The following is a 12,347-nucleotide window of genomic DNA, read 5'->3' on the forward strand; positions in this document are numbered from 1 at the left end:
TGGGCATGTGGGATATGGCCAACGTCGGACCATTTTTTTTCCATTCCATAGTAGTATTCTATAACTCCGTTTTCCACAAACTTTTCTCCATCATCCGCCTATCATTCACAACTCGCCACTGTCAAACCGAGCACGTTGTTATTTCTGGGTTTTGAAGCGTCATGCGTAGGGCGTCGCTGTGTGACGTAATTGGGACGTCATGGCGGAATACCTGGGTCCTTAAGTTGAATAATTGTTTGTTGTTTTGAACAGTCTAAGGGTACAGAGTTATGACTAGTTGGACGATTATATTTTTCTATAATTTTGAATATTTTTTGTTGGTAATATGGATGTGCTTTGACAAAGAAAACAGTCAATTTGGGAATGAATTGGTTTAGGGAGGGGCCTAGGGGTTTAAAAGGTGGCCAACCTCTGTCATGAGGGTAGTGTGGGCCAGGAGAGAAGAGCCAAAATCTTTGCATGTGAGAACAGTTTATTTTTTTTTTACTTTATATTCAATAAATTGAAAGCAAAGCACAGCACCCTTCGGCTATGCCATTTTATTGTTGAGGGCTATTTTGAACCCCGTCACAGGCAGACTACACCCCGAACTGGTGGCCAGCCAGTCACAGCGCACACACAGATCATCACTGTCAGGTTCCGTAAAACCCAGAAATGGAGTGGATCCCACAAACGCAGAAAAGCAAGAAGATTTGAACAATATTTATTTACAAAAACACAAACAATTTATTAAAGTACAAAGTACGAAATAAAGCGCAGGCGATTGCCTGGAAAAAACACGGGAAAACCAAATACGCTTGGAAAAGGCAAGGAGAACAAGTAAACGCAAAATCACCTGCCACAGAGGGATCAGGGAACGTCCAAATAGAAATAAACAAAAACTCCGAACGAGATAACAAACACAAATACCGAAATACTTGGGTACAAACACGCGATCCAAACTACCAGATAATTCAGCAGATTGAGAAAAACAGACACTGGGTTCGATGAACGTAAGCAAGGTGAATAATCTCACGACGAGCACTTGACGCCGCAGTCCTTTTAAAGTCCTTGATTGTTAATACCGCACAGGTGCGGCGCCGAAGGACACGCCCCCACAGCTAATCAGCTGGAACACAGAGCAGATGACATCAACACAAAACAGACCATGACAATCACTGAGCGGGAACCGATCCCACGCTGCCCGCACACAACTCAGGCGTGTGTACCACTACATTATATAATTTTATATATATATATATATATATATATATATATATATATATATATATATATATATATATATATATATATATATATATATATATATATATATATATATATATATATATATATATATAAAATGTATAATATATATATTTAATATATTATATCTATATATTTATATCGGGAAAAAACCTTGTTACCTCCAAATGAGTTACTTTTCAACCCCAAAAATGGCAAGTTTGTTCAACCATTTGCATTGCATCGTGAAAGAGAGCAAGCCATTTTCAACACTTTAGATTGGTCAGTAATGTGTAAAAATAACACCCACACGTGTGGACTGACCAATAGTATATATTTTTGAAAAAATATGAAATTCACCAAAATGTGACTTATGAGGTTTTGGCCCGACGCCAACGAAATATACAGTATGACAATGAGGATAAATGGTATAGAAATTCGATGCATAGATGACCTGACTTGCAATGTCAAAGGTCAATCGTGATGCACAGTAGCCACAGATTATTCTTAAACGTAACTTCTGCAGGTTAAAAGTCAGTCCAAGAGGACTACTTAATGTTGGTAGTTGGTCTTGATCAATTATGAATGATTGTACTTTAAGAACATTTCCATCGAATAAAACAAAGCCAGAGATACGAGATATGTAGTGCAACTCACACTTTAATGTCAATAACAAGAATAAACTTTGGTGATTAGAGTTTGCCATGAATTGAATGGTTTAGCCAAAGCAATCTAGTAGAAATTAATTTATAAGAGGAATATTTCGTTTGTAGTTTGTAGATGGCCTGGAATCTGCTGTTGAGTTGGTAAAGAGATATAAAGTTGGGTAAAAAAGAGTATTTCATAAGGGGAGTGAAGAATACAAGTTGATTTGGCTTCAAAATTGGGAATATTAACATTTCAAAAAAGTGAGAATTCAATGTATATATTTTACATTTTAACAGATTTTTATGCAAGTGACTTTGAAGTCTCCAGTGATTCTGACATAGTTGATGACCGCCATGTCAACACGGTTAGGAAACTGGATTTCACGACCATCAGGAAGTTGTACTTCAAACACGTCACCAGTGAGCTTCAACACAATCTGTAAGAGAAAACATACTTGTCAAATTAACCCTTAAGATTCTTTCTTAACCAAAGGACTCTTTTAATACGTCCTGGCAAATTTTCTGAAATATTCCTGTCATGACGTCAGACTACCTCACCTTAACATGTGTGCCTCTCTGCAGGGGGCTGTGTATTTCCCTTTTCTCATCACCCCAGCAACCAGCAATCTTTGAGTTGCACACAATAACTGCTCCATCTGTGTCATCGTGGAATCGCGGGTTGAAATGCAAAGCCAGGTCTTCAGAATCATAGCCAAGGTCAATCTGGAATCTGAGTGGATTATGAAATAAATCCAAAGCACTTTAATAGTATTTCCACACCTAATCAATCAACATAATCAACAGTCTTTATATGACTGATAAAGTACTCAATAACCCGTAAGTGATGATCATGCAATGTTATTCTTGCAACATACAGCACATACACAAGAGAAGTAGACAAAATACTGTAAGCGTGGATTTTACCTTTGAGCATCATCCAAAATTTCTCCCTTTATCTTCAGCTGACCCCCAACTTTTAGGTTTACATTGCTCATTTCAAGTTTCTAAGAAACAAGAGTGAGATATCCAGCAAATTGAAGTTAAAACATAATCATATTCATTGGAAAAAGAAACCGCATCAAATAAACTCACCATGCTCACGCTGGGTGTTGGTTAAGCCTCTGAGGTATTGACAATGGAATGATGAACTCTCCTGCAACACAAAAGTGTGGCTGTGAGGTATCACTGCTGTTTATAAAGTGTAGCACATGCACAATTCTACAATGGGACCAATCATCCATCAATTATTCCATTATCTGTACCGCTTATCCTCACAAGGGTCGCGGGGCGTGCTGGAGCCTATCCCAGCTGTCTTTGGGCAGTAGGCGGGGGACACCCTGAATTGGTTGCCAGCCAATCGCAGGGCACACAGAGACAAACATCCGCACTCACAATCACACCTAGGGGCAATTTAGAGTATCCAATCAACTTACCATGCATGTTTTTGGAATGTGGGAGGAAACCGGAGTACCCGGAGAAAACCCACGCAGGCACGGGGAGAACATGCAAACTCCACACAGGGAGGCCGGAGCCGGGATCGAACCCACGACCTCTGAACTGTGAGGCGGACGTGCTAACCAGTCGACCACCGTGCCGCCCTGGGACCAATCAATGACCATATATCATTCGAAACAATCAGGGTTTTCAATGCAAATACGGTACATCATTGATTTAAAGGGATAAGAAAGGAGGGCGTAAAACAAAAAGGTCAGAAGGACATTCATTGTTTGCTATAGGCTCTCAAAGTGTCTACAATTTGCATGTAAACTTAATCAGGCCACTAAAAGCTCTGTTTTTGTTTATTATATAGGGAATCTGCAATTTACAGAGGAATTCCACTGCTTGGGTGGCAACGCAACCCAAATCTATATGTTAAGTCAGAATGTACCATATTCACTAAACGCAGTAATGAAGTCACAATTACAGTAAACATTTGTATGAAAAACACAGGCACAGTGTACTGTTGCTAACTTGAGCGATGAGCCTCAACTTGGTCAATGCTTATCAGTAAATTACCAGTTTTATGTCTGTATCTGGCTGGCATGATCGGGTCAGTGCTGATGTGTTTTGTTTCCTAGTGTTTTGTGTTAATTTATTGAATTCACTTGTTTATGGCTATTTTGTTGTATGTAAAGTGCTTTGTTATAACTCTAGCTGTTGTGAAATGCGCGATACAAATAAAATTGTATTGTTTTGTCTTGTATTGTATTCTTGTAATACTTTACTTCTCTCTAGTGGTTATAATTATACAACACAGTCGTGCTCTTTTGACAACGTTTTAACGCTTTTCTATGTGACTTTATTAAGTTCACCATTCTATCGTTGTTTGTATATATTCAAACTACTTTAATTCACTATATCATTAATTAATATGTATTATTTGTTTTATTGAGAATTTCAACGCGAAAGAATGAGGAATTTCCATGACCGACTTCCTCTACACGCCGGAAATGACGTTATTAAGTAAACAGACCCGCTGTCATTGGGACAGACATATATATTTCCAACAAAACTGAGCCAATTAGCAAACAACGCGCTGACATCAATGCATAGCAAGGAATGGTACATCGGTTTGTGTTTGAGGAACTGATATTAATTCCGCTGAAGGTTTGTTGTTTTACTGATAAAACAAAATGTTCTGATCCACCTGCCGCGCAAGTACTTGCTAGCAGCTGATTAGCCACTAGCAATTTTCATGCATTAGGCTACGTCATCTGTGGGAAAATGTTCCAAATGTTATAAAATAGTGCATGCCTATTCGTGCTTTTTACCTGTTAAGATGTGTGTCACGTCGAGCCGCCGTGGCGATCCATTTACTGCAGTGTTCTCTTTTAATAGAGAGATTTAATCAACTTTACTCTCAGCCGCAAAATGTTCCTTCGGTCTTAAAACGAGCTTTTATTGATATCTTAAGATGAGCTTTTGTTGATATCCCGTGTGAATACTTTGTTATGATCACCAACAGGTTTTTCCAAGGATAGGTGTGAGACTGTTATGTTCACAGACATGGACTTTGAATTAGAAGAGGACAACTTGTGAGTTCATCATCTATTCTGATCTATTGTTACACTTGAAATTAGATATTACTCAGTCCACAGTTTTACATATTTTACTGCAACCTTTGCGTCTTACCTGCAATGTCCATCCTCTGTTACTTTTTTATTTTTAATCCAAGTGGTGTATGAATTTCTAGGCTTTCTAGTTACATCCATGGTTTAACAACGACACCATTTGTAGTAACAAATCAAAACTGTGTCTTCGCAAAATGTCTACGTACTGCACTTCAACATGTTGGATGTATAATAGTAATACATTCTCTCTACCACAGAGGGATACCAACAGTACCAGGGACTGTGTGTCTGAAAAAAGATGCAAATAACCTTATTGGGATAAGCATTGGTGGTGGGGCACAATACTGTCCCTGTCTCTATATTGTTCAGGTAGGTGCAGTTCAATAACGTAAGACTAAAGTAATTACATTTATTGCTATGTGATTTGTTATTTTGTAAGGAAATGTCACATTGAAATACTGGTCTTAAAATGATTTCCTCTGGCCTCTCAGGTGTTTGACAACACACCGGCAGCTCTAGAAGGGATGCTTGCAGCAGGTGATGAAATAACTGGCGTCAATGGCAAACCGGTGAAGGGAAAGACAAAGGTGGAAGTGGCCAAGATGATTCAAGCTGTACAGGTACCCTGTACTAGGGCAGTACCCTGTCAATTTCTTTTTAACATATTAACATTCACTGCCATTGACAGTTATATACAGTATGTCAAAATGCATGTTAACTGGGAGGACTGGCAGGGAATGAGCTAATATGTAATAATGACAGCCGCAAAGGACACCGTTGTTCAAAATTTCGTAATCATTACATACAACAGAAATATGTCAAATGAAGTATAAAAGATTGCTTACAGTTTTGAGTCCAGCTTTGACTAAGCGAGAACAGATCCAACAGTGCCAAATGACTTGAGAGAACACGGACTTGACTGGTTTGCTATGCAGTGTAAAGCGTCTCAGCACAATATGTGCAGAGTTGCTGTGTTGTTTTTGCCATCCATTGTTGGTGAGCAGAGAATTTCATGACTTCCTGCATGCTGGGATAAAGATGGGTTTAGTGTGTGAAACAAAGGATTACCTTTTCCCGTTGTTGCCCATTCAATACAAATATTTTTGCACATGTTATTACCGTATAAAAAACGTTACAGCCTGAACTTGAAATTTGACATGAGTTTACATTTTGCAACATGTCATTGCCTAAAATCAAAAGTTGTAGCTTTTTCTGGTTATTTGTTTGTTTGTTTGTTTTGTCAACTGCTTGCCATGAAGAATTTAACATTATTCGTCACTGTTGTAGTGGTTAGTGAGGGAAAAAAACATTTAAAGGCAGAGTATTTGAAACATTTGATTCCCTTATCTTAGCAAGAAAAAAACAAATCAATAAAAAAGAGGTCAGTGCAAACTGTTGCTGACTTGATAATTGCAAATCGTCCACTCTTAAATGATCATAAACAATTGCGGGGAAGCCCACTGGTCATCTATGACTAGACATTTCTTCTTTTTTTTCTATGACTAGACATTTCTTCTTTTTTTTTTTTCTTCAATCACAAATATTTATTTTTAATTACCATGTTGTATTCATCATGCTGATGCCATAACCACATTAGGCAAAGGACCATGCATTTCTTCTTAATCTATTTTGGTTGTTATCTGCTTTGTCAGGGTGAAGCAGTAATCCACTATAACAAATTGCAAGCAGACCCAAAGCAGGGCAAGTCTCTGGATATAGGTTTGTGACTCACCCATCCCACCCAATCATTTAGTTTAGTTTTTTGTTGTTGTTGTTTTTTTTAATCCTGATTCCACGTCTTGAATAGAAGCACACATTTCATTATTTCAGTGCTGAAGAAAGTCAAACATCGGCTGGTGGAGAACATGAGCTCTGGCACTGCAGATGCGCTCGGCCTCAGTCGAGCTATTTTATGCAACGGTAAGGCAATAAACTCAACAGTAAATGTTTTTATTATTATTATTAATTAAATAAACATAGCATACTCATTTAATGTGCAGATGGACTTGTTAAAAGACTGGAAGAACTGGAGAAAACAGCAGAGCTTTACAAAGGTAAAGAATCAGAACATAACTGAATGTTTTTTTTTTTGTTTTGTTTTTTTAAGGGGAAGTCAACCCAAACATTTTCTCTACAAGGATATCTTCTATGCAGGCCCCTTAGTTCAAACATGGCATTCTGATTAATATTGCGTTTGTGAAATATGAATTAAGCAGCAAAATCCCCCCATTTTTAGCCATTTCAGTGGGCGGCCATTTGGTTACTTGCTGTCGACTGAGAATGACATCACAGTTGCTCAGGGATCAGAATCATCATCAATCATGGTTCAGCTTCAGAATATAGGTTAGCCGTGATTGGTCTTACCTGAGCCCTGAGCAACTGTGATGTCATTTTCAGTCGACAGAAGTAGCAAAATGGCCGCCCCCTGAGACTGCTAAAAACGGGTGGATTTTGCCGCTTAACTCATATTCCACAAACGCAATATTAATCAGAATACCATATTTCAACTAGTGAAGGCGCATTGAACATATTTTTGCTAATAATTCTTGGGGGGGTTGACTTCCACTTTAAGATACTTCCATTTGGTCTTAAACTCATATAGTTTTTGTAACGGACCAATTGCAGTGAGCATTTGTTCCATAACGATCCCTAATAGGGATGTCCCGATTTCAGCTGATCTGGTATCGGGTGAGAAAGATCGGTTTCATTATTTTTTGAACATTTCATTTTTTAAAAATAGTACCCGCCGATATATTAATTTGAGAAAAATCATATACATGGTTGACCGGCAGCTCTGCTAAATCACATGAATAACAGACAGTCACTTGTTTCAGTGTGCACTTTCAGTTGTTCTTTCTGCTTTCCCGCAGGTCTGATGGAGCACACCAAGCGACTGCTCAGAGCCTTTTTTGAGCTTTCGCAAACCCACAGAGGTGAGGACCGGAGTGGAAAATTTTCCAACTGAGCATTTAAATTGTCTAATGCATTGACTGATTCAACTCACAGCGTTTGGAGATGTTTTTTCTGTCATCGGAGTGCGAGAGCCCCAAGCTGCAGCCAGCGAAGCTTTTGTTAAGTTTGCTGATGCTCACCGCAGCATTGAGAAGTACGGCATTCAATTGCTCAAGACTATCAAGCCTGTGAGTACAGGATTGAGTTCTGCGTTTTGCTGTTAAAGGGGAAATATTTGATTTTGTTTTTTCAAATGTTATATGATATGATTTGGTCTTCTGTCCATGTCGCATGTACAGTGAACCCCCGCTATTATCAGGATGTAGGGACCAAGCCCTGCCGCAAATAGCAAAAATCTATGAAAAATTGACGGCCCCACAAAAGACGTTTCTAATTGTGTGTAGATGTCACAAGATGGCGGCAAAGCACTTAAACCAGAGGACCATAAAGCGCCAACACCATGCATCTGACATGTACACAACCATGAACCCATGTTTCACAAACGATTATTCAGTAGTTAAAATTACACAACACAAACGAACCACCCTCACATGAGTCTCATTGATAGTAAATAGCATACTAGCCAAAATAACACATTATGGCAAATAGACAAATGAAAAATAAGCCTATTAACACTTTACACAAATGGTATTAGGTCATTAAACTCACCTTTTGGTATTTACATACAATAATACATGTTAGGGAATACAGGCAAATTGTAATTTGCAAATTCCCCAATTGTGGGACTAATAAAGGTTATCTTGTTTTATCTTGCTGGCAAAAATAGACTACACTGGCTATTAGTAGCTGCATCGGGACAGAAGCAGAATCTTTTTCCTTCACTTTTGGTGCTACACGAGTTGCATTCAAGGACCGCCAACGAAACAGGACATTTCAAACGCAGACGGAAAAAGCACTTTCACTTTATCAAACCTGACAAAAACTACAAAATTCCACCAGATGGCGCCAAAGCAACACAACCAATCATGGCTCAGCTTCAGAAAACAGGTGAGCCATGATTGGTCGTTACCTGAGCCCTGAGTAACTGCGATGTCTTTTTCAGTTGACAGAAAGTGGCTAAATGGCCACTAAAACGGTTGGCTTTTGCTGCTTAACTCATATTCCACAAGCGCAATATTAATCATTATGCCGTGTTTAGACTAGCGGGGGCACATAGAACATATCATTGTGAAGATTTTAGGGGGTTGGCTTCCTCTTTAAATCATGTTCAGTGCTGTAACAATGATGTTTGTAATTTGCAGATGCTTCATGATTTGAACACCTACCTTCACAAGGCCATACCAGACACAAAGCTCACAATTCGCAAGTACCTGGATGTCAAGTTTGAGTATTTGGTAAGTTAACTGCATTCTGTCCAATTGTAAAACTTCCAAATAACCTTCCATAAATAACCACTATTTTTGTCTCGCAGTCGTACTGCTTAAAAGTGAAGGAAATGGATGATGAAGAATACACCAGCATTGTAAGTTACTTTTCAAGTTCCGCCTCAGAGCAATTCTTTTGAGGATGACCACTAACTTGATCATAAATTGGGACTACTACTGTATGTGCAGCTCTAATGGACAGTCTGTCGGGGTCATTGCACCGATGTTCCTTCCAACAGGCTATGGGAGAACCCCTGTACCGTGTATGCACCGGGAACTACGAGTACCGTTTGGTGCTGCGGTGCCGGCAGGAGGCTCGTGCACGCTTCGCCAAGATGAGAAAAGATGTACTGGAGAAGATAGAACTTTTGGATCAGAAACATGGTTAGTTTGCGTTCCCCCCACCCCTGCCCCCAAACTAGATATTTAAATTCCATCTTGAGAATGGACAAGCGTAAAGATGATTTAATATTCTTGCAAGAAGGAACAATGCTCACAAAGCAAAGACAGCTTACTGAGTGGTTTGCTCATCACTTTTGCAAATGAGTAAAGATGTACGTCACGCCCCATTAACCGCCTTCACCAAACATGTATTGTGCTCTACTTGATCTCATTACCATTGGTTTCTCTTATCCTAGGACAACTGTTTTGTCTGACCTTGTTATCTTCTGATTTAGAGAAACTATGCCCCTAACCCAAAATGTACTCAACAGTTGAAATAGCCATTATTATCTTACTAATGTGAGGCTTGTAAGAATTCAATCCATGATTGTATTCTTTTCTTTCTTTTTTAGGACTGTAACATACCGTGAGAATCAGAAAAATATGAAACATTGACACCTCCTTGAAATAAGTATTAAGAATTGAGAATTGTCTAATGCTATAATGGTACTCACTAGCACCTTAAACAACAAAAATATATCGTCGCTGTCATGTGAAAAACATTTATCTCCATTTTTTTTTTTTTTTTCTTATTTTTATTTATTTATTTTTGTCCCAATCATACACAGCTTGTCGCTCAGTTGAGATGTATCACTTCAACATACTTTCTTGACACCAGTTTTCCTATTTTGACAGATCTTTGTTGACATCTAGTTGCATCTTTGGGCATTCTAGAACGAGCACAAAACGCTTCCAGTTGAATTTGTAAATACTGAACCGCAAGTATGTGGGGGATTACTGCAATACAGTCAAACAACCAAGCTTTTCTGTTTGCAATTTTAAATTATAACTACTGTAATAGTAAAACTTGACAAATTAGAAGCTTTTTGGCTGGGGTAAATGTTTAGCTACAGGGGTCCAGTCTCCCATATATGTCCAATGTGAACAGTTTGTCCGTTCCGTTCTTTAGTGTCAATAAATGTTTGAGTCGACCAACATGTCACTAAACAATCCCTCTCGTCTTTGTCTCATCTAGTCCAGGACATAGTTTTCCAGCTCCAGCGCTTCGTGTCAGGCATGTCCCGTTACTACGACGAGTGCTACGCCGTGCTCAAGGAAGCCGATGTGTTCCCCATCGAAGTGGACCTCTCCCGCACAACCATCAACTACAGCAGCCAGTCATTTACTTACACTGATGAGGAAGAGGTTGAGGATTGTGCGGGAGGAGCGGAGGAAGGAGGAACCTGTGAAGGCATCCAGGCAGAGAACGGAAGCGAGAAACTGATCGATGATGAATGAATGATGGCTGTGTGGCGTTATGGTGGACATGAAGAAGTCAGTCCCTCTGTCTGACATGGTCCACTCCTTGAAGGGAGATCAGCAGCTGAGATGTGGAAAGACTACTTACACATACTGCTCTAGTACTTTATGTTGTCTTTTAATGTTGTTGGTGTTTTTTTTTTTGTTTTGTTTTTTTAAATGTTAATACATTGTTCTCTGCCCATCAGTTTGTTGCAGAATGAGTTTGACTTAAAAGCCAACAGAATTTGAATGCTATGGAAGTGTTTTGCGCTGCTACAATGGTGAACTCATCTAATTTGGGTTGTGCCTTCTTATGTGGTGGATCTGGATGGGCTGTGTACTCTGGATCAGTGATGTTTCCTAGTGATTGTTACATTTTTACTTACGCCCAACAGAGGTGATGCCATAGCTGTTATACCTCTCCTTTTTTTGTTTTACAGTTTCTTGGCACATTTTCAGCTGCACGACAAGGGGTCTCTGCAAAGCTTCACAACCAAAGTCTTTAATGCAGATCATCTGCTACCGTACACTACTTGTAATGCTAACTTTCTCCCAGGATCGGAAAAGTTATAGGACACTCAACTGATAAAAATGCAAACACTACTTTTAAATATGAATGTTTAAGGGAAATATTGCTACAGTATTTTAACTTTTACCGTTGTATTTATTCTTTTTGCCTTCCTGCCAAAGATGCTTATTTATTTTATTTTTTTTTAAATGTAACACCCTGATTTGTGTTTAAAAGACAGCACAGTTGCCAATGCTCTTCAGTTTATTCCCACAAGCGGTAACACAATATCACATTCTTTCAGGAGCTGCTATCGGCCACAACCTTAAACTTGAATCTGGCATGGTTTACCTTTTCATCTGCAATGTTACTTTGATTCTTGGAATGTACTTTGCTCTTCCGTTTCAGTGACATCACACGAGAGAAAGCAAAAGGAGCAACTTTTATTTTAATACAACCATATACAACTGTTTACAAGCATGCTGGGAAGTGCGTGGCCTCAACATCGCTACCATATACTGTATTTGTTGCTTAATGATTCGCCTCTTACATTGTCTCCTGGGAAACGGGAACATATTACCCATTAATATTTGAGGTTTTTTGTTTTTATTAGCTGTTGTGTTTTGAAGGAAAGTAAGTTTTGTCCTTATACGAGTTTCAGAATAAATGGTTTGAAAGGGATGCATGTAGTCGTTTTTTTGTTTTTCCGTTTAAAAGTTGTGCTTTATCGGTGAAACGTCACTTAGGAGGGTAGCTTTATCTATAACTAGTGGTGATAACCGTAGCCGTACGCCCCAGTGGCCTAATGGATAAGGCACTGGCCTCCTAAGCCAGGGATTGTGGGTTCGAGTCCCATCTGGGGTGTTTGATATTTTTA

At 39.0% G+C, this 12,347-nt stretch overlaps 2 protein-coding genes and 1 non-coding gene across 3 annotated transcripts; 2 read left to right on the forward strand and 1 right to left on the reverse strand.

Annotated features, from left to right (window-relative positions):
• Positions 1-1,866: 1,866 nt before the first annotated feature.
• On the reverse strand, positions 1,867-5,925 carry LOC147134964 (galectin-1-like). The gene is made up of 5 exons (XM_086056448.1): positions 5,788-5,925; positions 2,964-3,024; positions 2,796-2,875; positions 2,430-2,601; positions 1,867-2,308 (listed from the first exon to the last, which is right to left on the reverse strand). Exons 2-5 carry the CDS (start codon positions 2,964-2,966, stop codon positions 2,162-2,164), a joined length of 402 nt encoding a protein of 133 aa, XP_085912574.1. The 5' UTR covers positions 2,967-3,024; positions 5,788-5,925; the 3' UTR covers positions 1,867-2,161.
• pick1 (protein interacting with prkca 1) lies at positions 4,314-12,151 on the forward strand. Its single transcript, XM_086056447.1, has 13 exons — positions 4,314-4,478; positions 4,837-4,906; positions 5,200-5,311; positions 5,434-5,562; positions 6,595-6,661; positions 6,773-6,862; positions 6,943-6,996; positions 7,813-7,875; positions 7,949-8,082; positions 9,157-9,249; positions 9,327-9,377; positions 9,519-9,663; positions 10,697-12,151. Exons 2-13 carry the CDS (start codon positions 4,866-4,868, stop codon positions 10,957-10,959), a joined length of 1,242 nt encoding a protein of 413 aa, XP_085912573.1. The 5' UTR covers positions 4,314-4,478; positions 4,837-4,865; the 3' UTR covers positions 10,960-12,151.
• A 110-nt stretch (positions 12,152-12,261) lies between these two features.
• Positions 12,262-12,334, forward strand: trnar-ccu (transfer RNA arginine (anticodon CCU)). The gene has a single exon. It is a non-coding gene; the product is annotated as a tRNA-Arg (tRNA).
• Positions 12,335-12,347: the final 13 nt, after the last annotated feature.

The sequence above is a fragment of the Filicampus tigris genome, chromosome 16 (assembly GCF_054856515.1).
Source record: "Filicampus tigris isolate MCC_2025a chromosome 16, RoL_Ftig_1.0, whole genome shotgun sequence".
Lineage (NCBI taxonomy): Eukaryota > Metazoa > Chordata > Actinopteri > Syngnathiformes > Syngnathidae > Filicampus > Filicampus tigris.